This window comes from Tinamus guttatus, unplaced genomic scaffold, assembly GCF_059628265.1.
Source record: "Tinamus guttatus ecotype Peru unplaced genomic scaffold, ASM5962826v1 Tinamus_guttatus_pri_ptg000548l, whole genome shotgun sequence".
NCBI lineage: Eukaryota > Metazoa > Chordata > Aves > Tinamiformes > Tinamidae > Tinamus > Tinamus guttatus.
The window spans coordinates 474,488-502,097 of record NW_028289082.1 but is presented as its reverse complement, the minus strand read 5'-3'; the positions used below and the strand labels follow the sequence as shown (position 1 = coordinate 502,097).

Below are 27,610 nucleotides of genomic sequence, written 5' to 3'. Positions count from 1 at the left end.
TCTCTCCCCGCCCTAAAAGCCGGAGGGGGTGCGGAACGGTAGTTTCGCGGTTGCGGGCTGCGCCGAGCCCCGCGGGGGAGCGCTCCTTCCTGTAAGGGCGAGGGCGCGCCGAGCCCCTTCTCAGCCTCTTCCGCCCTCACAGGGCAGGTGCGGGCGGGGATTGGTTCTGGGCGGGGCAGGGAGGTCACGTGGGGCCGGCTCGCTCGTCACGTCCGGGGTAGGTCGCGCTCGCTTCCGGCCGTTACCTCTGGTAACGCAGCGCGGCCGGGCCGGGCTGGGCCTGGGCCCCGCCAGCCGCGCGCCCAGGGCGGCCTCGGGCCCTCCCGACCGGCCCTTCACAGCTCCCCGGTTCCCCTCGGGCACCGAGGGCTGCCCTGGGCCCTCCCGACCGGCCCATCACAGCCCCCCGGTTCCCCTCGGGCACCGAGGGGTCCCCCGGGCCATCCCGACCGGCCCTTCACAGCCCCCCGGCTCCCCTCGGGCACCGAGGGGCCCCCCAGTCCCAGCCGCCCTCGAGACCCCCCCGCCAGCGCCCCCTTTACAGCCCTCGTCTGGCATCGAGGTGCTCCCGGCGCCGCCTCTCCCTCTGTCAAGCAGGAGGGTCCCCCCCCCCCAGCCACCTCCCCGCCGGGTGCTGGGCACCCTCCCGCCTCCCCACCGGGATTCCCAGCCTTGGCGTTGGGTCTGCCCTCCCTGAAGCGGCGGCTGCTGCCTGTTTCCAGCCTCCCTTCCAAACCCAGGGCACCTGCACTGGTATTTCTGCTTTCCGGAGGCTCTTTCTCTTGTCCTTTCTCCTCTCCTTAATCTCTTCGTTTTTTCCCCTTGCCCACCCCGCGAGGAATAGGGGAGATTGTTCCCAGCAGCGCAGCCCAGCTTGGCTTATGACCCTGCTCATCTTTGGCATCTGACAGGGCTTCCTGACGGGTTACAGAGAGGGTTCCCCTCCATCCTGGCCCTGTTGGTGCTGCCAAGGGCTCCTGTATCTCCCAGCTAGTGTCAGGCGAGGGCCTCCCGGGCCTGTTGTCCTCGCTAGGAAACATGGAGTTTGCGGAGCTCATCAAGACCCCCCGTGTGGATAACGTGGTCCTGCACCGCCCGTTCTACCCCGCCGTGGAGGGGACGCTGTGTCTCACCGGCCATCACCTCATCCTGTCCTCGCGGCGCCAGGACGACGCGGAGGAGCTCTGGCTGCTGCACTCCAATATCGACTCCATTGAGAAAAGGTGCGTGTCCCCGTTCCTCCTGGCTGTATCCCGTTCTTGTTACGGGATGAAAAGGGATTGGCAAGGCATGATCACACTGTGGCCTCCCCAGATTCAATCTGGATGGGAGACTTGCCTGGTTGGCTAGAAAGGAGGGTGGGATGTTGTCTTGGCCTGGTGGATTCTCATTCCCTTTGGAAACTGATAAATGGTTGTTGCGTCTTAAGACCCTTTTCTTTTAAAAGGTAGACCTTCTATATTTAAATTTCTTGGGTCTTTTGTTAGTAGTGCTATGTATTTCATTGGTAGCTCTTGGAGCACTTAATAAGGGATATATCGGTATCGCTGTTCCCCAGAGGTGAAGCTGAAGTTCTTGTTAAGCAATTTCCCAAGTGTCTTCCAGCTAAACTGATGGCAGAGCCAGAAATCAACTTCAGATCTTCTTGGTCCCAGGTCATTCTCCTGTTGCTGGAGAGTGTCAGCCCCCTGCTCTACAAGTGCTTGTGGAAATTGGTAACACTAAGAGCAGGAGGAGGCAGCAAAGCTGAGTGGTGGCTAATGCACCTGAGAGTCATTTCTATTCTTGCCCCCCTCCTTGTGTCAGAGAGGCTGAATCTTCCAACCATCTGTTGGGTCGGATATGTCATTGCATCTCATGGTTGTATTCTGCTTGTTCACCTTAACCCTTTTCTCCGTTTAGTCATAATTACTGTTTTTGCTACAAAGTCAAACTTTGTTTTCCTCACCCTTTAAAGTAGTTTGGAAGAAATCTTTTCTTGTCCTGCTACCAAGGAGGGAAATCTAAACAGCAGCAATTAAAAATATCAGGCCTCCTCAGAATCCAAGAACAGGAAGAATATCAGACATTGGTTAATTTATTCCTATGCTGCAGTTTTCTTTTAGTGTTTCTAAAAATAATCCTGCTACTTGGCCAAAGGATACAAAGGAGCAGAGGCTCTTAAAGTTATTCCCATCCTGTACCACTCACTTATCAGAGTGCGTTGGTGCTGTCCTCTTTATCGCTTGTACTAAACTAGCCACAGTCGTACTTTAAATATATTTACAGACAAATGTCATTATTTTTTGAGCCTAGTGGTAATGAGAATACAACTTAAAACATTCCTTACTCATCCGATATTAAGTTATGTTACCAGGCAGTAAAGAAGTGGTAGTTCAGCATGTGATTTGTAACAGTTATGTCTGCAAACAGTCTCAGGTGTTATTGCTGGCCCTAGTTGCTAGAAGGTCACTCGGATAGTTATCTCTGTCCTTGAGAATTCCTTCATGCAAATACAGTGGCAGTATTAAAAAACAAACAAAAAAAAAGAAAAAGAGAGAGGATATTTTAGTTGAATGTTGGAGGGATTGGAGTAACATGGTACTCTGATAAAGGCTGTAGAAACTTGTAGTGTGGCCCTTCTGATTATTGGTGCACAACAAGTCTAACATCACTACGGGCTCAAAAATGACTTTCCCACTTCTAGTACCAAAGAATGTTTTCCCATAACTGTCAAGTGATCGTCAAACTGTTTAATTTATAAGCAACTGATCTGTAGGATCTGTAGGGTTTGTCGGAGAGAGGAATGGTCTCCAGTGATCTAAAGTGAAGCTTTTACTTAAAGAAATGTCAGAGGAGGAAACAGGAAACAACCCAGAGCTTGGTAATCAGGTCTCCTCTTAGGGCATATATCAATCTCTCCTTGTATGTTCATTATGTTCATGGTCTAACTACAGGCTAAGTTTAGAGGGAATTTAAAGGACTACAGGCCTTTTAAAGGTTCATCTTGTCAAATTCTGCATCTCCCATCACCTTCTGCTGGTGCTTGTGGCCTAGAAGGAAACTTGGCTGCTCTTTCTTGGTTCTTTGCTTTGTCAACCCACATAATTTCTGTGAACACTAGTGGTAGCGTGAAGATAACACTTTTTTTTTTCTCTCTTTTGGCATCATTCTTTCAGGTGTGTGTTAAGGAGACTAGAGAGGGCATCTGTGTGTTGTTGTGGTTTTTTAAACACTAAAACACAAAACACTTTCTGGGTTGAGCTGCATTGTAACCACCAGTGATAAGACCAGTACTTCTGAGACCTGCAGAAGAAACAGTGCGATGGTATTACAGGTGTTGGAAAGCAGACCCTTATTTTTGCAAAAGATAAGGGAATGTAATGTAGCCAGACTGAGATGCTTTTTCAAAAAAAGAAAATCCACTCAAACATTTTTTTAGCAATTTGAAGTTTCAAGACATCTAATGAATCTGGAAGCTTCCAGCTGAGTCTTCCAGTGTCATCAGAAAATAGCTGAGTCCACCTCTTTTTTTTTTTAATGTATTTTAAGCAAAGCAGAATTCTGAGGAAAACCTCTTTCTGTTTTCTAATGCTTCCACTCACTGCCATATCACAAAGACAGGATAAGAAGAGCAGAGCACAGCTTACAAATACTCAGATAGATTCCCCCCCCTTCCCCTCCCTCCGGATGGATGATACTGCACATGAATTAGTGCTAATGGAATTTTGCCTTGTAGGCGGCCGCATCTCCATCGTACTTCAGAAGATCTTGTTCCTAAGAGACTTCCTCTTCATTTCTTGCTGTAGGTTTGTGGGCTCCCTGGGTACCATCATCATAAAATGTAAAGATCTGCGCATTATTCAGCTGGATATACCTGGAATGGAGGAGTGTTTGAACATCGCTAGCTCTATTGAGGTAAGACTTCAAAATGATCTATAACTCAGCTGAACATTATGCAAGATGTGCTCACTTGGGCCTGTTCGGTGTTCAGTTTTCTCATATTTTGCTGCACTGTTGTTCAGTGTAGCCTCTGAGAGTGATGCTACATGGAAAAATCTACGGGAAGCAGTAGAAACAGAAGTGGCATTTAAAAAAGCAGATCATATTATGTGGCTGTCAAGCTCCACTGCACCTAATTGTCAATCATTAAGCTTATTATACAGTACTCTCTCCTTCCCCACCCCGGGTAAAACTCTGTTTATGTTCTCTGAGTAACTGTTGCCTATGATTCTGCTGCTGAGTTCACCAGCCTTGTATCAAATGAAAAGGTTTCAACCTTTTTCTTTGTAAAGTGTTGTGATTCAGCAGCAGTAATTTATTTTATGTGGTAACAGAGGGTGGCAGACAAAATCAAGGACGTGCTGCAGCAGGCCAGGACATGCCACCAGAGTGATGTTGAAGGCTTTCCTTTCTGTCACCATTTTCTACTGTTTTGCTTTCTGCATCTGGACAAGTGTTATTACTCGGGAAACAGTTGATAAGTCCTGCTTATGATGGGCTGCAGCTCACTGTAGCAAACAGCAGCAGAGCACTGTGATGTTCTGGGAAAGCTGGCTGATCTGCTGTGCGCATGCCTCTGGATACAGTGCTGGGGCAAAAAATACATCAAAATGGCAGTGAAATCTCCTGTAATGGCTCTATAAACCAAAAAATAAGTCTTAAATCTCTGTGCATAGACCTGTGGCCTAAATTTGCATTTGCAATGCTATAGGAAGGCACCATCTTGCTTTGGAGATGAATAGCAATTTGAATGAATTAACTCACTTCCTAAATTTCATGACTAGCTAAACTTAACTCCCTCTTCCACTCAGGCTCTTTCCACCTTGGATTCTGTCACTCTCATGTACCCGTTTTTCTACCGGCCCATGTTTGAAGTTGTTGAAGATGGTTGGCGCTCTTTTCTACCCGAGCAAGAATTTGAGCTTCTCAGCTCACTGGTAAGTTGGCTCTCAAGGGTTCACACAGACATTCAGATATACTGGAACCATTACTTAATGGCTCATATAGGAAAATAGATTTGTGCAAAGAGTTTTTTGAAGCATTTCACTCAGCAATGTCTGGGATGGAAATCCTACATGGTAAAACTTAGCAGCCTGTACCTGGGTGGAAAATGAGTGTGACTGAAATACCTGATGTCTTTAAGGAGTGAGTATTTCTGTGTATGTGTTAAATATATATAGTTGGTCCTTGCATGATGCCATAGGCAAAGGGAGCTTTGAGGCCTATATAAAAGTTCCTGGGAATGGTTTTGCCCTATCGGGATGGCCTTCTCATCGTAAGAGCAAGGAGTTTTGGCCTGTTTAAAATGGCTAAGCACTTCATAGCTCTGTAGGAAGATGAGAGCAGATACAAAGTGTGAATTCCAAATATTCTTCACTCTAGTTCGTAATAGGAAAATGTTGAGAGGATTTAGCAATGGAAATCTCCAGTTTTACTCTTCTAGGTGCTCTCAGCTCATGCTGACATTATCTCAGTGCCTGTAGGGTAGAAATTGTGTGAAATTACATGTTGGGTCTGTCAAACTCATTTTTAGGATGCTGAACTTGGTGCAGGAGAAGAATTGGCTCAGTTGCATGGACCTGTCTGCTTTTATAGTGCTTGGGTTGGCATCTCTTATTGCTACTAGCCTCTGTTACATTAAATAGTGCCCTTGCTACATTTTTTTGGGGTTTCTGAGACCACATCCATTAGTACATCATCAAAAAATTGATTTTTTTATCTGCAACCCAGCCTGTCTGCAGCATTTGTTACTTCCTGTATATGAGAATTTGATCGGTTTGATCAGATTCTTGTGATAAAAATCTCTAAAAAAAAAAATAAATAAATAAATAAAGCTTAGGAAAGAGTTTGCTACTTTTGTCTTTTCATTAGAGTGCTCTCAAATCTTTGCCTCCTGTTGTCAGAAATCCTAAAAACGGCTCTTTTGTACAACTAGCGCCGCAGCTTCCATTGCATCTCATTTGATTAATTCAAATGCATGATCAGAGCACTCTCCTTTTTTGGAGGCAAAGCAGCCTCCAGGCAGCTTTCTCAGCTCAGCAGGGAAGGCTTGCAGGCATTTCAATGAGAATCAAAAGGCAGGAAGCTGAAGGCTGCTGTTTGGGTGGGAGTGGAGGGAATGTGAGAGCAGCAGAAGGGGAATCCCTCAGAGCTAAATAAAGTGCAGAAGAGGGTTCTGCTTCCACTCCTGTTTTGATTTCTTGGCTGAGCTGAAATCCTTTCTAGATTCAGGAATCTAATCACTTTTGGCTGTTGTATTTACCCCCACGCAGTGCAGCTGCTAGCACTAATCCATTAATTTGCTGGGGTTTTTTTTTCTGTGTACAGGTTTAAAAGTGCAGTGGCAGCTTGTTTGTGGGTCTCTTGGCTTTTTGAATGTGCACCCTTTGGAAGGCTTATGTTTAAAACAACAAAAAAAACCCATTTTTTTATAGTGATAAGTTTCAAGGGCAATAATTCATTCCTTAAAATATGCTTGGCTAACAGCTGTTGATTAATTCTTGGCTTTTAAGCCAAACACTTCAGCTGCAACTCCTTGTTGAAGAAATGGTGACAAAAGCTGTGTTCAAGTGATTTACTTTTCCTGAACAGCAGCTAAAAATATTGTTGACCAAATACTGCTTGTTCTGTAATTACACTTCCTTATGTGACAGGCTGGAGTAAGTGAATGGCTGATTACATTTTTCTTTCTCTCTGAAAAGTCAAATGAGTGCAATACAGAAGGTTACCTCCCTCTCCATTAAATCATCCATCTGGATCTGTTGTGTTTTGCCTTCCCCATATGGTAACAGCTTGTCAAGAACTGCATTTCACCCCAGTGCACCTCTAGTATGTTATGAATTCCATATTTGTGTGTTGCATGTGAGTTTTAAACCTCTGAGCCCATGCTATAACAGCCAAGTAAACCCCGAAGAAGTTATTTAGCTGTCTAATATAATATAGATATCAGGATGTAATCATACATTATAATTAAAATATTTATAAGGGCTTTTCTCAAGCATCTAGTCCTTGCACTGCTGTTCAAATAAATCCAACGTTTCAATAGACCCAGTAGCTCATTGCAAATCTGTGGAAGGTTTAGCTGATACCTTTACATAAATGTCACAGGAATGGAGCAAAAACTGTTGTGCCAGTTGGCTCCAAATTACTTCAAAGATGAGACTTTAAAGGTACCATTGAGAAATAGAGGAATGGTGCAGGAGATGCACAGTACAGTTAATGTTTGCTCATCCAGCTCATAATTTATTTATTTTCTTCTTGAAGCACTAGGTAGTGCCTGCAATTTGGGTGGTTACAAGGATCCCAGGTGTAAATTGTATAAAAACTTTATTCCTCACTGCACTACTGCATAACTGAGTGATTAGATGGGATTGCAGAGTATATGCACTGGGTTTCCTGTTTTCTGAGGAGTCAGAAGATTTAACAGGTCAGGATGGAGAGGCTTCTCTCTTGTTAACTTCTGCAACTGCAGGATATTGTAACAGTGCTATAAATTCTGAAGATTGCGTTTAGCCTTCAATTCATGTGCAGTTTATGGTCCTGAGGAAGAGTTTGGGCAATAGCTGTGTCATTAACATGAAGGTATTTCATTGCCACCAAACTAAATTTCTTTATTCTCTCTATTCTTGTCATGTTGTCTATGCAGGAAGGAGCTTAGCGCTCTGGCCATTTTAACTCTGCTTCCTGTAGCACCTTAAAGCTTCTAAAGAATAGCTGGATTTTCTGTTTCTGTGCTCAGCTGGCAGTGGCAGGAGCAGCCCACGTTTTGCTGACGAGCATCAGCCCTTGCCCACGTCTGTCATTGTGCTCCTGCTCTACATGCACCCTGTTACTAACAGGCCTTGCTGCCTCCTGCCTCTTCCTTAGTAATAGCTTATGTCATTGCTGCTTTGCAAGCATCTCCCAGATGCCTGCTGGTGTCTTGGCTTATCTTGAAGGCTTCTTAGTGAAGCTTGAATTCTTTTACATTAATTTCTTAAGAGGCTTCTTTATTTTTTTGGTATTGTAAGTTTGGGGAGGAGAATAACTTACTGCAGCTTTTCGGTTGCATTTGGAAGTCAGTATCTCCAGACAAATGCTAGGACAAGGCAAGTGCAAACATGAGAAACACTAAATCCTGTGTCCTGTGTGAAACAGATGTTTATTCTTGTTTGCTTTCTCCATCAAGTCCTCTCCGCAATCCTTTGCCACTGCCTACCTGAGCTTGAATTCAGTGTTTCCTGCTTTTGTTTTTTTTTTTCTGTAGGCCTAAAAAGTACAGATCTCTTTTGCTGTGAAGAGCAATAAATGTTAGCTTGGCACTTTGAGTCTCATTTTGCGTGATTTTAGTTGATCTCTAAGGAGGAAACCTATTTTTCTTTTCCTGACGTCCTTGCTTCTTCCTGCAGCGGCATCTCTTGCTGGGTGTAGTTGAACTGATCCCCCCTCACACTTCTAGTCAGCAATGGCAGATACTTTAATTCTGAGAATTACAGGTACAGTAAAAGAGAATTTTTCACTGGTTGGGTTTTAGAATCATCTACTTCATGTTTTATCAAGTTGAAGTTGGCACTGCAGAGATTAACTGGATCTCTGCAAAAGTCGATATGTTCCAGGGGACAAATGGTGCTAATTGATGCCTTTCTCCTCCTCCTCCCCATATAACAGTAAATTATAACCAGATGACACAATGGTATCATCTGCCCCATGTTGTAGATGGGGAGAGGAGGAGGTTCTGGGCAGAGTTAAATTACCAAAGTGGGATATAAATCAGGTCGATCCTCTTTCATAGTGCTGGTATCGCTGACAGACAGTCCCTCAAAGGCTACCACAGAGCTTTTGTTTTTTGCCTTCATCTTCATGCTTCATCATCTGTGCTCAAAACACCACAGCTGAGGAGTTACTTAGGGTCCTCCTTGCACTTGATGCCTGTTTCACATTGCTGCTTAGTAATAGCTGCCATCAAAGTCTCTTTTTCTATCTGTTGCTCTTTGGAAGGCTTTTTAAATTTCATTTTATTTATTAATTTTCTTTGCCTGGAGCTTTCCATGGGCAAATCCGACTGCTGTTTTGGCTGCTACTTTTAAGAGTTTGTTAAAATCAAAGCATGTTTTAGAGGTTTCTGGGTCATTTTGCTGCCAAGCTTGTGCCCACGGGTTTTGTTGGATATAATGAATACAGAATGGGGATGCATCAGCTGAAAGTGCAGCCCAGCAAAGCTGTCCCTGCTCTTGAGGGCACAGAGAGCTCAGTCTTAGGCCAAACTTTAGGCACTTTTCTGCTGTGAGCTCCTCTTTCTGTGCCCCTCTGGAGCAAATAAATCCCCGAAAGCCCTTTATGTCCCCAGCATTTGCTGAGCAGCCTCTCTTTTTGAGGAGTAAAACTGCATTTGAGACCAAAGTGTGCAAAAATCTCGACTAAAATCTTGCAGTTGCTGCTTCTTGTCTGAGGATGGTATCCTCACGCAGCCCCCAAGCAGTTTGAGACTGTGAATTCCCCGTTTTCAGCCAGCAGTGAGAGCAGTGCCCGCAATTCCAGCCTGGATTTCAGTACGTGAGGGCTCCCCGTCGACGTGGCCGCTCGCTGACCTTTGGGTTTGTCACCAAGTCCTGTGTCTGGCCCTGGGTATCTGGTATTCTGTGGCTGCCAGAAATATCACCTGCTGGGTGCAGGGTGCCAGTGTTCAGCAGGTTCTTTCCCAAGCATTTGGCTGCTGGAAGCTGCAGAATTACCTAACTGGAGCTCACGGGGAGACCTTTGCACTTAGGTGACATGATAGTTCCAGGAAGGGCTTTTGCAGGAAGAGCTGTAAATCATTTTGTCCTGTATAGCACAGACTTGCTGCCTGTTGTACCCAAGGAAGGGTTAAAAGCCATAAATCCCCGTTCCTGACCATGTGGGCTTGTTGGGTGCTGTTTACTGGGGATGTGGATGTGCCAAGTGTGGACCTGGTGTTCAAAAAATCCCATGTCTCAAGAACAGGAGTCACTCAAAGCTTGTAGGCAACAGAAGGAAGTATCTGCACTCAGCATAATGAGCTACTGCAGCAAGATATTATGACAAACACCAAGAAAAATCAGTCAACAGACCTATAAATGGACACTAAAGGGGCCAGGTGGGAATATATACCTTCTAATATCTCATCTGGGGAGTCAGGTTTGTCTTCTGTTCCTAGATGGCATCTTAATGTCACTGTTGGAGACAGACTTCTGTGCTGAGGAACTTTTGGTCTGACCCGTTGGAGGGGAGTCCCAGTTTCTGGATGAGCAAAACCGTTACTGCCAGTGGTGACAACCAGGTTTTATCTGTGGTGTCAGTTGAATAAAACACGGATAATTTGTGTGTTTGTGTTTTATTCTGAAAGTAGAAGCTCCTCTTCCTTAACACCATACCGTATAGCAGCAGTATGCATTTTTTGACGCAAAACCTCAATATTCTCATCTCTTTCAGACAGATGAATGGCGTCTGAGCTGCATCAATAAGGAATTCTCTGTCTGTCCCTCCTACCCTGCAGTCGTCATTGTCCCCAAATCCGTTGACGACGAAGCGCTGCGGAAGGTGGCCGCGTTCCGCCACGGCGGTCGCTTCCCGGTCCTCAGCTATTATCATAAGAAGAATGGTATGGTAAGTTGTGCTTGAAGTGGGTATATGAGCCTGGCCAGATCTCTCCAGCCTTAGTCAGTGAAAAAAATAACTTGTGCTCTAGATTTAATGCAGTTCACGAGGCATTCACTTCTATTATTTCACAGCTTATTTCTGAGTGTGTGTGGTGAAACTAGTTCTGGGTGATGGAAGGAGTAACATGCAGTCAGAAATAACTGCTAATCTGCTAATTTAGGAGCATATCTGTCATGAGCTTGTCCTCAGCACTGAGCAAGATGGGACTTGTAAAGCCACCACTGGCTCCCTCTCTTGCTTTCCTGCCAAGAGGCTCCATGATGAAAGGATGGCAGAAACCACCTTTTCCTGTCTCTGGGTAGTGGCCATCTCCTTCACAGGAGCAATCTGCTCTCCAAGTCTCTCAGTAGGGTTTGGGAGTAGCAATTTCTTGCTCTCACACAGATTTGCCACCTTTCAACAAGCTAAAACCTCACTGAGCTATTTATACCTCTGAAGCATGCTGTAATTATGAAACACACTATGAAAAATAGTTGAGTAATTCTTTTAAACTGGTAGTGAGGATGCTGGAGTGTCCAGCTTCTGCACCCTCCAAACTCAGGAGGCTGTTGACTCAGCCAAGCTCCTGAGTCAACTACAGTAATGTGTCCTCACCTCCAGTTGCCAAGATTTGCAATGAATTAGAGGATGTCTAGCCTGACCCAGCAGTTTGCTCTATATTGCTTTTTATTTCCTGCCTAAAAATCAGCCATCCACTAATTCCATAATACTTTTGCTTTCTGCTCTTTCTGCTTGTCTGCAAACCATTGAAGGAGGATTTGCTCAATTGTATCTCTGAACTGTGCGTGTTTCAAGTGTGAGGAATACGTTAGAATTCAGCTTAGAGTGCTTGATCCTGTGACAGGAATGCTTCCTGGCACGTATATTCTTCTCCTGCTTTGAGTCTGTGAGAGCAGCTCCCCTTGCTGCCTGGCTGCCTCACGTTTGAGCTGCTGGGATGCAGTAGCTTTCTGATACAAAGGCACTTACTGAGCAGAAATCCCAGTTTATACCTCTGGGGACCTGGGCTTTATTAGTCTAGGCACCGAATAAAACTGTAACCTCAAATGGAAATGAGTTGAGTGTTTTAAAAACAGGCTTATAAAGACATTAAAAATCATGATCCTAAAAACGCTGGCTACTTAAGAAGGCATCAGCAGGAAGCCAGCAAAGATAATGTTACAGGAATAATTAAAGGCAATAGACCTCTGAGAAGATGTGTGTTACTTAAAGTAGCTTGCTGAATGAATGCTTAATTCAAGGATTTCTAGTTTATTTTTTAGATAAGTTATGGGCAACTACTTACAGAGTCTAAAAAGAACTATAAGATCCAGGGCAAGGGAGAACAGGAGCTATAGGAAGAACCTGATAAATGATGGGTGCTGTTTCTGTGCATCAGGTTTGCAGCGAGAATATTTGCCTCATCTGTGTCCAGATGTGGAACTTGAAGCAGACAGAAGGGAGAAGTGCAGTGGGATGAGAGCTGCACATGCTGGTGTAAATCCACAGAGAAGAGCTGAAGATCGAGGAGGGTTTGAATTTTGATGATGGAGGAACCAAACTACGGTTTATGCATCTCATCCTAGTCAGCATCATTAGTGACCAGAGCTGTAAAGGAAAGCAGGAGTGTCCTCTTTGAATTTAAGTGCACGTTTCTCTAGAGAGCAGCTCTGTTCCTGGAGTTCAGCCCCAGTGATCTAATGGGATGCTTTGCAGTCTGTTCACAGGCTAGCAAATGTGGAGGTGTGTTCTCCGCGTGGTGAATTGAATCCTGTGTTCTAGGTTTGGGGCCTGAATCCGCAGTGTCTTTTAAGTTTCCCCATTTCTCGTGCCTGATTCCTGCTGGTTTGTCCCCGCAGGTGATGATGCGAAGCAGCCAGCCCCTTACAGGTACCAACGGGAGGCGGTGCAAGGAGGATGAGAAGCTGATCAACGCCACGCTGCGAGCGGGCAAGCGGGGCTACATCATCGACACCAGGTCCCTCAACGTCGCCCAGCAGGCCAGGGCCAAAGGAGGAGGTTTTGAGCAGGAAGCTCACTATCCCCAGTGGAGGAGGATTCACAAATCCATCGAGAGGTGGGTGGAATCTCACAGGGCCTCCTTGCACAAGGCTTGACCACGCTGGCTTCCTGCAGTGGCTCTGGCACTGTAAGAAATGGCTACATGTCCTGATTGCTGTCAACAAAATCTTCAGCAAAAAGGCTGTGTGGATCAGAAAGCCTGGATTTGGTTTCTGTTTCTCAACAACCTGCTGCTGCTGCTACAGCTCTCGGGCATCAGGCAATCTCCCTGAGCAATGTGCTGCTTTGGCCATCTGTAGCTGCAGCAGTTTCTTGTGTTCGTCTTTGTAGCACACAGGAGGTCCTTTGCTAGGAAAATTCTGGAAGTGAGGACTGTGCTCTGTGGCAGAGTCACGTTTTTCCTACCCTGCACTTTCCTCTGGTCATTTAATAGTGCTTGGCCACTTGGAAACGAGTTACTAAGTTCAGTAAACTTTGTTCTGACCTATTACAACTGCTCTTAACCTTTAGTTTCAGGGAATCCTTCCCTAAGGGCTTGCAGGAGTGTTGAATGACAGAAAAGCAGTTGATCCCTCCATCCCTGTGTAGACCAGCTATTGAGCTAGGGGGAATTTCCTGCTCTTTGCTTTTAACTATTTGTTTTTGCTTCTGGAAAACTTAGGTGGAATTGAACATGGTGTTGATTTTTCTTTTATAGATGGACTTAGACATCAGTGTCTTGTGTTTTGTTTTATGTATCCTCAAGTAATACAACTTTGATTTACCTACTTGCTGCCTGATTTAATACATTTGTAATCCATGTTTAAGCAGCACTCGATCCACCAGTAACTCAGTGCACCTGAAAAAATGTGAAATAAGGAGAGAAATACCTGATTTACTATTTTTCTAAGGCTTGAGGATGTGTTACAACAGCTCTAAAACAAAATGTGTAACCTTCTTCCTTTTCTCTTGTAAAGAATGCAGCCAAACAGATTTTCATGCAGCTCTATGGTGAGAAGTTGAGTCTAGTTAAAAATATTCTGTGTCTATAGTGGGGTTGCATCCTTGTGGTAACAACTTTGAGGTCAGTGTTGTGTGTGGGGGGGAGAGAAAACCCTGAGACTTCTGGTGTTGATACAGAGAATGAAGATATTTGCTAATGCACATACCACATTGCAGTCACACTTGTGTTTGTTAATGAGATGTTTTGAAACACATTTTATAAATATGCCTGAGCACACACAGAGTTTGTGGGAAATAGGAAAAATGCTGCAGTATTTTAATACCTCCTGAAGCAGCTCCTGTCCTTAAAGGACTGTGACAGCCTGTGTCCAAAGAGTGGCATCCTGCTGCTTGTTAGCTGTGCTTGGAGTTCCCAGCAAAAGCAAGTTTGAGTGAAGAGATCCAAATTCATACAGCGAGACTTTGTAGAGGTAACAGCATATAAACCTCAGTCCCTAACTCCTAGATCATGATCTTTGAATGTCATTTTGCACGTGCCTTGGCCCAGTTGCTGTGCCACTGCTTGTGTTCTTTTAATAATATTTTTCTTTTCCCAAAGGTTCAATATTCTGCAGGAAAGCCTCATCAAGCTCGTGGAAGCCTGTAATGACCAGTCGCACAATATGGACCGTTGGCTCAGTAAACTGGAGGCCTCTAACTGGTTGACTCACATCAAGGAGATACTGACTGCAGCTTGTCTGGCCGCTCAGTGTATTGACAGGTGAATAATTTTTCTTTTCTCAGAAATCTTTCATTTTTTTTTTCTCATTCACTTGTTACAGGTTTCTTGTTAAATACTCCTTTCATGTGTAGGCACTTAGTAATGGGCTACCATGAAGCCAGCTTGCATGTAGCTGTGGAAAATACTCTTTCATCATCACAGTTAAGGAATGTTCTTCCAGCACATCATGTTCACATCTTCATGAGTACAAGCCTGAGGGGGGGGAAAAATAACTGAGAATAGCTATTAGATCATCTGGTTGAGATCTCTTCCCGTGTCTGATTCAGTATGGCTGCTTCAGCTTGCTTTGCTGAACGTTTAGATGGGAATGGGCCCCTCTGACGTGCTGTTGTGGCTGCCTAGTAAAGTGAGCGCGCACACAGTGTTTTGAAAAATAGGTTTTTTTCCAGGGGAAACTTTCCAGTACACCACCTTGCTTCTGGAGTTTGAAATGGGAATGTTTCCCTCAGGAATTGGTCCTATGACCAATTGGTCCTTTGCTCGTGAAATTTTTCTCTCCATAGTCCAATCCGAGCCATCCTGCTCATCCCTTTATAAATGGCATGTGACCTCTCTTAACCTGACAGTTATTAAATAAATGCTGTTAATTTGGTTAACTTGTCCTCAAAACATGTTCAGACCTCAGGCTGGAGAACTAGTTTTTAGCCAGTGCTCAGGTGCCAGGGTCTGTGAGATTGTGCAGAGCGCTGCACTCATAGTCCCTTTATGGCCATGAAGGGAGAATGATCTTCCCAAAGCTCTGTGAACCCCGAGCTGCTTTTTCCAGCCAGGGAATCCATTCCACAGATGCACAAGTAGAATGAAAGGCAGTCTTGCTGGTAAAAACAGCATTACTGCTTTAAAATACTACCTGCTGTGTCATTGGAAAGGAACAGTTTGCACGTTTAGCTATGGCCAGAAAGGGTTGCTCTCGATCGATGGTTTTATCTGCAGTTCTTTCCCCTCACGTACTGGGAGAGATCGCTGACGAAAGTCCCCCGGTGTGTTGGGACATCGGGCGGTTTCGTCACTCGTAGCCTCCCTCAAACCTCTCTGTTTATCTGTTTATCCGGAGGGGTGGCCGGCCAGCCCGGGACGGCGGAGCTGCTTGCTTGCAGTTGAAGCTGAGGAGGTTATTTCAGGTGCATTTACTGGTTCCAGGGCAGGGGGTGGCTGGGAGAGATCTCTGCACTGTGGGAGGAATCTCGGCACCTCCTTAAGGTGGAGGTCATGGCAACGTTGTGGTCGCGTGTCCTGCTTTGGGCAGGGCGTAGATTTGACAGGGAACCTGTGCAATTGTGCTCAGGAGAGCTGCAGTGAGAGGCCTCTTGATCCCCCAAGGCCTGGGAGATGAGGAGAGGACGCTTGGTGAAGATGATTTCATAGAGGCACTCGGATTTTTAGACCCAGAGCTATGGATGAGGATGTTGCAAAAAAATCTACACCTTAAGCATGGCTTTTGCCTTCGAAAAGCAAGATCCATCAGCAGGGTTACTTGCTTGGTGCAGTTCTCTCTTTTCACCCACGCTTTGCAGCTTAGCTTATGTCTCCACACAGTAACATGCACAACCAGCACCTAATTTCCTTTCTACGTGTAAGGCTTTGCCCACAAATAAGACCCTGTGCCAAAGTCTGGGAGGGACAAACGTCACTTAATGCCACCTGGTCCTTGCTCAGGAGTGCTTGACTTATACCCAAACACAGGCATGGCTTTGGGAGGAGGGGAGGGGATCAGCTAGCTTGGCCAGCAGCCCTGGGAGTGTGGGCAGTGACAGCACATGGCACCCCAGCAGTGTGAAGAGGCTTCCTGCCCTCGTGTCCCTGGCTCCCTCTGCTCCTCACGTTGTTCTGCTGATTCTCTTGTGCTGGCTGGTGAGCGAGAAGCCCTTGTGCCTGGCTCTTTGTCAACTTTGTCCTTGGTCAGCACAAATAACTTCCAGGAGACCAAGATCCCCCCTTCATGTCTTCACTGGATGGCTTGTTTTTATTTGCCATAAGCTCCATGGAGGCTCTAATGCAACCGAGCCCAGGTGTGAGCAGGACTCCCATAGCACTGTGTTGGTGAAGGAGGAATTATCCCTGTGTTTGTCTTGAGATTTAAGCTTAAGAGGTGGAGGAAGAAGAGGCAAAGACCATCAAAACCCGAGTGTTGTCAGGGTGGTGCCATTACTGTCCATGAGATGTATTGGCATCCGCTGGGCTGCCTGCATCCATGGGATGTGTTGTGCCTACTTCTTATTCCTTTCCACCCTTCTCTCAGGGAAGGAGCCTCAGTTTTAGTTCATGGGACTGAAGGGACCGATTCTACACTCCAGGTAACCTCTCTGGCACAGATTATCTTGGACCCAAGATGCAGGACCATCCGTGGCTTTGAATCGCTTGTTGTGAGAGAGTGGCTTCAGGTAAGAAGTGCCTTTGAAGCAGCAATATCCACGTGAACAAAATGCTGAGCTCTTGAAGAGAGATTTGTGCTGAGAGAGCTTGGGAGTCAGCAAAAAGACTGGAACTTGTTGCAGTCCTGTTCGTGTGAGCAGCCCTTGTCCTAAGGAGCAGCAGCCTTACTGAATCGTTGTCCCTCTGGGACTCTGTGTAGCCTCTGCCTCTCATGGTATTTCTTTTGGTTTGGGGGAATTCTGTTTTGTGGGCGTAGTTCTGACATCTCTTTTGAGAGCACACAAAACTGAAACACAAATCCCCAGTTCCACTCTTTATATTCTCACTGCAGATGTCCTCAGTCTGGTCCTTTAGTGCCCCTTCACCAGTTCATTCTTATTAAATTCTGTGATAAATTGTATTCTCTAATAAAATTAAATTCTATAGTAAAATGTAATGCTACTTACATAGCCAGAAATGGGCACCACTGCTAGCAATTTCTTACTGGATGCTTGACCAAACTGCAGTTGCAGGAAGAGAGTATTGATAGCTGCATGGAGAGAAATGGCTCCGCATGCTTTGCCAAAGTGCAGCTGTAGGAAAGACTTTTAATAGCATAAAAAAAGAGCGAAATGGCTTTTGCTGGATGTATTTGCATCCCATTACGCCGTGTGTGATGCTCTCTGCTTCTTACCTCCAGGCTGGCCACCCGTTTCAGCAGCGCTGTGCCCAGTCAGCCTACTCGAACAGCAAGCAGAAGTGGGAAGCCCCGGTGTTCCTCCTCTTCTTGGACTGTGTGTGGCAGATCCTGCGCCAGTTCCCCTGCTCCTTCGAGTTCAACGAGCACTTCCTCATCATGCTCTTCGAACACGCTTACGCCTCGCAGTTCGGGACGTTCCTGGGCAACAACGAGAACGAGAGGTGGGTGAGGATGCTTGCTCAGAACCTGCATCTGGCAAAGAAAAGGTCCCTTGGTATGATAAAGGGGTGGGGTGTTTATGCAGGCTCTTATAGCACAGGTAAAGTGCCCAATAAGCCAAAACAGGGGGTTGGACTAGATGATCTCTAGAGGTCCCTTCCACCCTCAGCCATTCTGGGATTCTGTGATTCTTTCCATAAAAGAACTAACAGCTGGAGCTCAGTAATGACAGAAGTCAGGCTTATGGGGAGCAAACCTGTCAGCACAGGACTGAGGGAGAACGTGAAGGACATTCGAGGTGAAAACTGCAAAGTTTGGTTCCTGTAATAACTGTCAGGGAGGAACATGATTCTGTAGCCTGGTGGTCACAACCACAGGGAAAGGGGGGATTGTTGGTTCAAGGCTTTGCTTTTTTTGCATCATCTGTGAACTGTGGCATGTGGAAAAATGTTGAAGGGGTCCTGTCAGAAGGATCTGTGCTTTAGTTACTCGTTTGGGCCTCCAGCATCTTTATTAGATTTGAGGTTTCTTTGGAGGTGCAGAGGCCCAGCTTCAAAAAGACCAGGATGAAGCTCTTCCACTTTTTTAAAGGAAGCAGCCAGCGCTGCCTCCTGCTGCAGTCTGCCTGCCCAGATAACGTTAGACTTGTGCTGAGCTGGCTCGTGAGCTTGTGGCTTTAACTCGTCCCAGTCAACACTTATTTTCTGAACTCTAGTGAGGTTTAGGAAGAGCACTGTGCTAGTGGGGTGGTTTTGAGTATGCACCGAGTAGAGCTGCCAGGAGTATTAAAGAGGATTGAGTCCAGGGAGGACAGGAGCCTCCTGTGATGCCAAAGGAGGTTTGAATTCCTATTTTGAGCTTAGTTTTATTCTCAGGCCTGTGGGTTCCAGTAAGACTGTATGTACTGGATCTCCTAAGCTAAAGAGCATTGAATGAGTAGAAGGGAAAGCAGAGCTGATAATACAAATACACAAATGCAGCTTAAAACTTCCTAGAAACCTCTCTGCCCTTAAAGTAACCTCTATTTAGAAGGGACTGTCTTCTGCAGGGCTGCTCAGCTGGTCATCTGTTAAACTAAATTGGACTTAGAACCAACAAAGCCAAATTTAAAGAGCATTGGATGTTACACGTAATAATCTGCCTGTCACATCTGAATATGCCTGCCTGTGAGTGCAGAACTCTGATGTTAAGTTTGTGGTGTCTGAAGAAAGCACAGGGACAGCAAATCTCCCCCTGGAGCCGCAGTTCCATTTGCTGATGCAAGCAGGCTGGAGTTTGCCAAAATCTAAGGAATAGAGAGCCTTAATAGAGACCTCTTGGAGGTGGATTTAAGGCAGGATAACAGAACTGCCTTCTTGCTGTGCTCTGAGGCTTCCTGCCACCAGAGGGAACTCATCAGGCTTGTTAGTTGTGCAATTCCAGCAATTATCCTGCTTTAATTTACCCTGAGAACTGTGTTATGATCCTTTCTTACCATCCCTAATAGCTCTATTTTGACATCAACATAATAATTCAGTTCCTTTCACAACATATCAGACCATTTCAGGTAGAGTAGGTAGGTACCATTTTAGGTAGGTTCTTTAACTGGACAAAAGACAGTTTCCCAATTTAAAAAGTCACTTTTGCCATTTCTTTTTCGGAATAAATTGCAAAGGTTGAGTAGAGTAAGTGGCATCACCATTTCACTCTCATGTTGGTGAGATGCTACTGAATGGGATTAGACTGAATTACTTGCCCTTGATTTCTCTGGGCTAGTAGCAGGTGGGAAAACTTGGGATATTTTAATTTGCAGAATTCTGACAGAGCAAAGTGAGTTTGTATAGTGGAAATGTGAAAGCTAACTTGGCCATATTTGGTTCGTTAGGTCTAAACTGAAGCTGCAGACAAAGACTATGTCCCTGTGGTCCTGGGTGAACAGGCCCCAAGAACTGAACAAATACAAGAATCCTCTTTTTGAGGCCAACAGTCTGGTCATCTGGCCCTCCGTTGCCCCACAGAGCTTGCAGCTCTGGGAAGGTAAGCCAGGCTTGTGCCTTCTGTGTGCAGTGTTTGTGCAGTGGCTACTAAAGGCAAAGGAAGGCAAAAAAATCCCTGTTTGTAATGATTAACCTTATTTAATTGGGAGTGATGAATCCTGAGAGGTGAGTCAGTACTTCAAAGTGATGTTTAGGGGAGTGGGGGAAAAAATGTGGATTGCATCATGCTGCCTGTATGAGCTGAAGGAATATGAAGAGCATTTTTGGCTTGTAACAAAGAGCCCCTTGTGATTTTGCTTCCCTCTGGGCTTCCAGGTGTCTTTCTTCGGTGGAACAGGTCTTCCAAGTTCCTCGACGAGGCCTATGAAGAAATGGTCACCCTTATAGAATACAACAAGCAGCTCAAGGCCAAGGTTAATGCACTGAGGAGGCAGTTAGCAGAGCTGGAGACAGATGATGGGATGCAGGAGAACCCCTGAGCTTGCAGGGCTTTGGACTCGGGTGTTTCCTTTCAACTCCTCCTTACACTAAAGACTCGACATGGAAAGTGCATGTGTTGCAGAGCCCTCCGGTGCAACGGGTCCTCAGTCCTCCCACTGCTGAAACCTTCACACTATGTACACGTCCCTGCTTTTTTGGGAGAGATCAGTTTTGTTTACAGAAGACGTGCACAACCAGGCGTGCTGTCCCCTCCTGGCAGCTTCTCTGGCTCTAATAAATTGGGTACAGTGTCGGTATAAGCTGGAGCTCTCACCTCTGTCCAACTCTATGGATGACCAGGATGGGCCAAGAGACAGGAGGTTTCGGATTTGTTTTGGACCTTTCTGTTTTTGTTAAACTCTCCAAGCACTCCGTTGGCAGGAATAAAACACAAAGCTATAGATAGGGAGATAAAGGCATTTTGTCCAAAAACACCTTTTCTTCCCTCCCACCAAGGGTAGCTAAAGCAGCCTAGTTCTTCAGTTTCTTGGAAAATCTAGAACTTTTAGTTAAATCACACCATCTCTTATGCGTTTGCACAAGACTTTGTGTTAAGCATTGGCTTGGGAGCAGTAACTTGAATTTCCAAAGCAGGCAAGAAATTTCAGTGCAATACAGAATTAAGGTAGGGATTCTGCCGTTAGCAATTAATCCATGACCTTCAGGTGGAATTGTGCCCACGAACAAATCTCTCAACAAATAACCTTTTCCCTTTTTTTCTGCTTGGAAAACAGAGGTTAAGTAGCTGGCAAAGGTGTCCACTGGCTGAGCAAAACAGTGACTTGGACCCGTCCTTTTAACTAGAGTTGCGCTGATCTTGAAACTTCTGGTTGCACTGGCTGTTTTTGTAAGTTTAAATAGACTCATGTCATTACTAGGGTGAGAAAACATGTACAGTAGCTCTTAATTTAAGTCTCAGCAAAACAGTTTTACTCCAGGTATGTATATTTTGTTTTGTTTTTTTCCTTTCATGTTCATGCTAAGTATTTTACATGTTAAAAAACAATCAAAAGCAAAAGATAAAGTAGGTCTGATCTAACATATCAGGTATCTTTTGCGACTTAAAAAGCTATCACTACAAAAATACTCCTTTGTTTAGATCACTTTTAGCTGCTAAACTATTTAAAAATATTAGGGATCGGCTCTTTTTCAAGTTCATGTCTTCTGTAGCTGTTCTTGCAACTTGCCTCTTAATTCTGATCTTTGCTGGAGACTTTTTCTTCTCCTTTAATAAGGCAGTCAAGAATAAGTCTGAAATAATTATCTGGACACTTGTTCAGTTTGACTCCATTGCTGGGTCTATATGACCAAGAAGATGTGGATTAAATGGATCATGTGGCTGGGACTACCTTGTGAGTTCCTTGCTGTTAGCTGCCTGCTTCTGAAATGAAAGGAGCAGCATTGGGTTGATGTTGACTTCCTTGGAAAGCTTTGATCTACCCTTAGCCATGGCTTTTTGTGTTTTGGAACAAAGATGCCTTTATTTAAAAGCTGCTTTTACAGAAATATGTGTGTATATATACCTATATGAGAATGGAGGGTGTTTAGTTGTCCTAAAAGCATTTGGAGAGCAATTGTCTACAAAAATCCCATGACCTATAAGTGTTCTGTAACCAAGGAAATCATTTATGTAAAATTACTTGACAGTAATTTTAAATGCTACCTGAATGCCTTTTATTTCAATCCTTGTTTCCTTAAACATTTTCTTCTTGACTAGCCTGAACTTGGTCCTAAAGTGTTCCTTGTTTCTTCTTTCTTTCCCTGTAAGAGTTAACCTGCATGGTTTCATTTACAAGGGCTGGTTTAGAACGAGATCCCCATTGAACAGAAATAGCCTTAGGGCAGTCAAATAATTCCCCCTTTGTTTTAATATCAGATATATTTGAAGAAGGGCACTCTTGTTCACTAAATCAAGATGGACACAAGGAATAGTTCTTAGGGCAGGTTAGTGATTGCTGTTACATAACATGCAGACGCAGGTCAGCCCTGCCTTCCTCCTGCGGAACTGTCTTTTAGGTATTTATGAGACGTAGGCCCTTGGAATTACTGCTTGTACCCTTCAAAGTTATGGCTGTGTTGTCTGCACCTGCCTCGGTGTAGGATTCCCATCCAATCCAGAATTTCCGCTGTGCCTGTAAGTCTGAAACGCGCCATTCCTAGTCAGATGAGGATTCAGAAGGGACTGGTTTTTTTTCCCCCCAGTAGACTATACATAAAACATTTAAAGGTTATGTAGCTTCCTAACATAGTAATTAGACATCAAAGTAAATAATAGAGAAGCAAAGAGGTGTTTTGATGTGAGTGCCTGGCTGTTCCAGCCTCTCCTGCACGCGTCCGCGGAGGCTGGATAACCAGCTGTGACAGCAAGCGCAAGGCAGAGCGGTCTGAGCTGGGAGTTCATCCTCCACGCACGTTTCAGGGCTCCATCCCCACGAGTGGCGTGTGTTTGCCTTGGCTCGGTGGCACTTTGGATCACTTGGCCTTAAAGCTAAATACCAGGGTGGTTCTGAACGGCCTGTAGCTCCTTCCCGCTTTTCTGCCTTAGCACATTCCCAGCTAAGCGCAGGCATCAGAGGCTTCATTTCCAAACAGTCGCCTTCCCGACGTGCCGGAGTTAGGCTGGGATGTTCAGACGCTGGTAGCTCCTCCTAGGAGAACACAATTCCCAGGTTTTGTGGGTAGCCTTGTTGCATGTTCCCTCCGGACCTTTCCATGGCCAGGGCCTTCCAGGCCGGAGCCCCCATTGCTTCCCTGCACGTCCCCAACCTTGTGCTTAAAGATCCACGTAACGAGGTGGTCATAAAGTCCCCTGAAAACACTTAGGTCAATCGATGTGGACACTGCCATTTACCAAAAAATAAACCAAAAAGGGAAGAGGAACTAACTTGCACAGTTTTCATGAACACAAAGGGAAATACATACCTGCAAAATGTTGATTGTATTGCTTAAACTCTTGAATGTGGCGATCTGTTCAAGTGCACTATTGTCCATGTTGCATATGATATAACTTAAATTGCACTGTGTAGCATATTGGGTCCCACGTATGCTTTGCTAAAGCCTTGGAAAGTGCTGTCGTGCACAGGTTCCTGTGCGAGGGAAGATGTCTCTGCTGGCAATTCCACTTGATTTGTAACTGTGTGACACTGGATAGCACTGTGTGTAAAGTCATGTGTATTATATATCTGTTACCTAGTTCGGAACTTAGGTGGAGTGTGTTTCTATCCAAACATCTGGAATTGCTGATTGGACTTGGCGGCTGCTGCTTTGAACTGGATTTAAACTGAAATTAACGGGGTTGGGAGCTGTGGGCTGCTGTTAGAACTACACTGCACGTGTACAGAATCCCAGCCCCTGTGGTGTTCAATATATTGCAAAAACGTAACAAATTCAGGAAAAAAAAAAAGCTGTAATGTCTGGAGTTGTTTATCCATTTGGGGGAAATAACAGATATAAAACAGCTGTAAACTTTTGCTGTAGCTTTGTTGAGAACACAGTGGAAATGTCTGTCTGAATTAAAATCTTGAAGACTCTAAAAATGTTCTTTAATTACTGCACAGGGTCAGTATGGCCTTCGTTTTTAGGGGGTGGATGTGAGACTTGGGCGTGAGCTCTCACTGATGCTTCAGCTCATATTCATGTTCAGCTCATATTCAAAGTGCAATATGGGGAATTTTGTTTACCTTTTTGGGGGGATTTGGGAGGAAAGGAGCGGTGGTGCTGAGGAACTGTGAAGGGAGATAGATGCTGATGCAGGTTGTGGGAAGAGACTGGAGTCTCCATCCTTGGAGATGCTCAGAATCCACCTGGACGCAGTCCTGGACACTCAATTTTCTTGAATTCCATCCCAGCTTTCCAAACCTCAATCCCAAGCCTCACCTTGTGTCATCTGGCTGAAGATGTGTCCCCTCTCACCCCTTTCCACCCTATTCCCAGCTTGGACCAGACTTGGGAGTAGAGAACTTGGAGGCAACCACATTCCTACAAGTGTCCTGGGAACAGGCGGCCTGGCTGAGGTGTTGGAAACCTGTTGACCCCCAGGGCTGGGGTATGCACAGGCTCCCCATGCGCTGAACAGGGAGTTTCTGTGGCTGCTGCTGGTGGTGCAGCATCCCCCTTCCACAAACCTGTGCATGCTGCAGCATGAACACGTCTGGAGGGAGCGTAAAGCCAGAACGTTGGGGCTAGAGCTATTTCACTGGAAAAAGGGAAAACCAAGTGGTTCTCGTTTAGTGCTTTTCTAGGGCTGTTTTTCATGCTGCCACTTTCCCCCATGCAATAAAAGAAGACAATGAGGAGAAACTACCTCTGGGTGCTGCATGTGGCTCAGGACGACACGTGTCTAGTGCTGGACGGTGCTCGGTGGCTCAGGGTTCCTGTGTAAATGTCACCACGAGGCTGTGGCCTTTGGCTGGTGCAGCCAGAGGTGATGCTCCTCGGATGCCCTCCTGCTTGGGTGCTTTCCCATTGCTTCATCCGATGCTCCAGGACGTGCTAATGAGGGGTTTGCTCATCCAGTTCAGTATCCGCTTCCTCAAGTCCTGGCAGAAAGCCTGGGCACTGCATTAAAGAGGAGAAAACCCGTTTCCTCATGTAACACTTCTGTTTGTTTGTGTTTGGATAATACCTGGTTGCTAATCTAGTGAGTAAACCTTCTCTCTTGCTTTCCCTTCCAAGCGGAAGATCCAAAGATGCCGTTGGCTTCCCGTGGGGAATTTACCAGGTTGGTGAAATAAAATTTGGTGTTTGGTGCTTTGGGGCAGAGCCGTTTCTGTGCTTGTTGACAGAAAGGGAGCCAAAGCTCTGTCCTCCTCATTGTGTCCTCTTCAGCCACCCTGAGGCATCTCGGGTCGTAGCCAAGATCCTCTGCTGCAAATGCACAAGGTTTGATGTTGCTTTGCAGTGCACAGAGGGCTGCAGCATGAGGGACACTTCATAGCAACAAAATGCCCATTAAATGAACTAATTACCTTACTGTGGCAACGTGCATGTTGTTTCAGCCCTAAAAATACAGGGAGTAGTTGCCAAAATCAGGTTGGTGAATCACAGAAGCTGTTGTACATGCAAGGGCCACTGGATTCCCAGCTGTACGTTAGTGCCAACAGCCCTTGAACTACAGGATCAAAAATTGAAAGCACTCTCCATCACGTTAGTGGTACAGAGCCCTGAACAAATACATAATTTCTACTTAATTTGGGTAGCTGGAAGCTGATCTATTACTTGTCTCAATGTAAAGCACAAGCTGGTAGACCCTGATACAAAGAGCAGGCGTATTTTCAGCCCACTAGTCTTACAGCTCACCCGAGGAATGCCTTGCTCTGACAAGATGCAGCTGCAGGAGTTTTCAGTACCAATTTTTCAAGCAGGCTTCATAAAGCTGGGATGGCTTTTTATAATTTTTTTTTTTCCTCCTTGTAAAAAATGATCCCAATGGTCTAAGCTTGACAGATGCATCCAGAACATAAATCTTCACGCAAGGAAAAGATATGGGAGGAAGGGAGCCTCCTACAAGGAGGTGGATCATCCAAAGCATCCCCGAGGACTCCCCTCGGGGAGATGCAGCCCCAGGGTTTGTGCTGTGCCACATGTGAGACCAGCTGGGCTGGGCTCAGCACTGCAGGTAACAGAATCATCTCATGTCAGAGTTTCTGGGTGGAAAGGTGTAGCTCAGGAAAGGTGCTCAGCCTTTTTGCAAGAGGCTGTTCTGAAAGGGCATAACATAGGGTAGAGAACCTGGTATTCCTTCCCGAAATGGAAAATTATTTTGCATGATGCATCAGTGAGTAATGTAAAACATCTATAAAGGCTATATTACATTATAAACTTTTTTTTTTAGGTTTATAAATCTGTGATGGTGTGAAATATAAACTTTCTTGTCAAAAAATGCTTTCTGTCAGGAGTGGGGATTGTTTCAGAGCAGGTTCCTGGAGCAGAGTGCCACTTGCCTTTGGGAATTGCGTTTCCTCCACGTCTTCAGTGCTGTTTTTAGTGCTGCTCTGAGTGTATCAGTCACTGGTGCTGTATCCTGCATGGCTCTGGGCTCTGGGAATGAAGACTTTGCTGACAAGCAGAAGAGATGGGCTGTAGGAATAGCTTTGCATAACTGAAATGCTCTTGCACTAGACGGAGACCTACGCTTGAACTGAACCTTCTTTTTCCCTCAAGACTTCATGATATCATAGTTGAAAAACTCCTCGTGTTGGATATTTAATCAGTTGTTGCAAGGAGAAAACAGCACTTTGGATGATAGTGGGGTATGTACAGGGTTCTGGTTGCTGCGATTCCTTTAGGTTTGTATTTGCACAGGGAAACGGAGCTGTGCCTTGCTGGGAAAAGATTTTCCTTTGAAGATCCTTAAGGGACACTTACACAGCATCAAATTTACCAGGTGCTTGGGCTGTGTTGCCAGCAACTTGCAAAGCTGCGATTTTGTAACGGGGCAGGCGCTGGTAATGCTGAATTAAAGTGCTGCTGCTTTCCACCTTCCTCCGGATTGCAGAACGTGGGAAGGACAAACAGCCACCGAGCTGGAAGGGAAAAGCTCCACAGCCTGAGTCGGCACCATGGGGGTGAGCGCCGTGATGATGCCGTGGAAAACAAAGGTGCGCAGAGGGTTTGCAAGGTGGCACCTCATGGGGATTCATGAGCTGCCTCCCAAGGCTGTGACGCTGCAGCGGGATCCCCACGGGGTTGGATTTGGGATTCGGAGGCCGGCGCTCGGGTCGTGCCACCTTGGGTGAGTTACCTCATCGCCTTCCCTCTGCTCCTCGTGTTGCAGCTCCGGGCGTCCTGCAGGGCGAGGAAGGGCTCTGCCGTGCCGTGGGAACACGTTGTACCTGAGCAGCACCCTGGTGAAACCTCCAACTGCTGATTTGGAACCGTTCGGAGGAGGAAGATAAAAGGAAAAGTACTGAACTATGAAAAGCCAGATGGCTTCGGGAGGCCGGCTGTAAACAGACCTCTTCAAACCAGAAACACCCCAAAATCTGCCACTCTCCTGCCATTACAGCGGTGGCAACTTCTGCTGGAGAGATGGAGAGGGTAGAGCACTAAAAGGATCGTGTTATCACCCTCCTTGCTATTCTCTCTCCTTTCCTTTAGCAACTTGGATTTCTTTCTGATGACGTTGCCTCATGACCCAGCCCCGATCTGACCTTCCCTTCCCATAATCTGGGCCTAGAGAGAAGGAGCAACTCGCTGGGACGTGTCCTCATCCATTTCCCTTGCCTCTCTTAATTCCCATTTCCAAAATTCTTCCATTAGCATGGAGCAAACCGGCTTTTTCTCTTTGCAGCCTCTCAGTGATTTATTAAAAAATCAAGAAGCTTTAAATCTAGATATGATGAAAAAATCAAAAAACCAAGCTTCTTGCTATGTTATACCCCTTTCTCTCTCCCTGGGGCACTTTCTTTGGGATCTTTATGCTGCAGAGTCTCTGTAGGTGCAATGCACATGACTGAACCAACAGATTGCTTCTTTACACTTTAAATCCACATGAAAGGTAGCCAGGACTACTGAGCTACA

The 27,610-nt window shown here is 45.7% G+C and overlaps 1 protein-coding gene across 2 annotated transcripts; it reads left to right on the top strand.

Annotated features, from left to right (window-relative positions):
- Positions 1-201: 201 nt before the first annotated feature.
- MTMR9 (myotubularin related protein 9) lies at positions 202-20,500 on the top strand. Of its 2 annotated transcripts, XM_088534373.1 has the most exons (11): positions 202-217; positions 1,034-1,223; positions 3,789-3,897; positions 4,794-4,919; positions 10,411-10,584; positions 12,477-12,694; positions 14,180-14,341; positions 16,602-16,743; positions 17,415-17,635; positions 19,498-19,649; positions 19,925-20,500. In XM_088534373.1, the coding sequence occupies exons 2-11, from the start codon at positions 1,039-1,041 to the stop codon at positions 20,086-20,088; spliced, it is 1,653 nt and encodes a 550-aa protein (XP_088390499.1). In that variant the 5' UTR covers positions 202-217; positions 1,034-1,038; the 3' UTR covers positions 20,089-20,500. The 2 variants fall into 2 exon arrangements, with proteins under 2 accessions (XP_088390499.1, XP_088390500.1); XM_088534374.1 differs by lacking the exon at positions 202-217 and having other exon boundaries at positions 899-1,223; positions 16,602-16,737; positions 17,409-17,635.
- Positions 20,501-27,610: the final 7,110 nt, after the last annotated feature.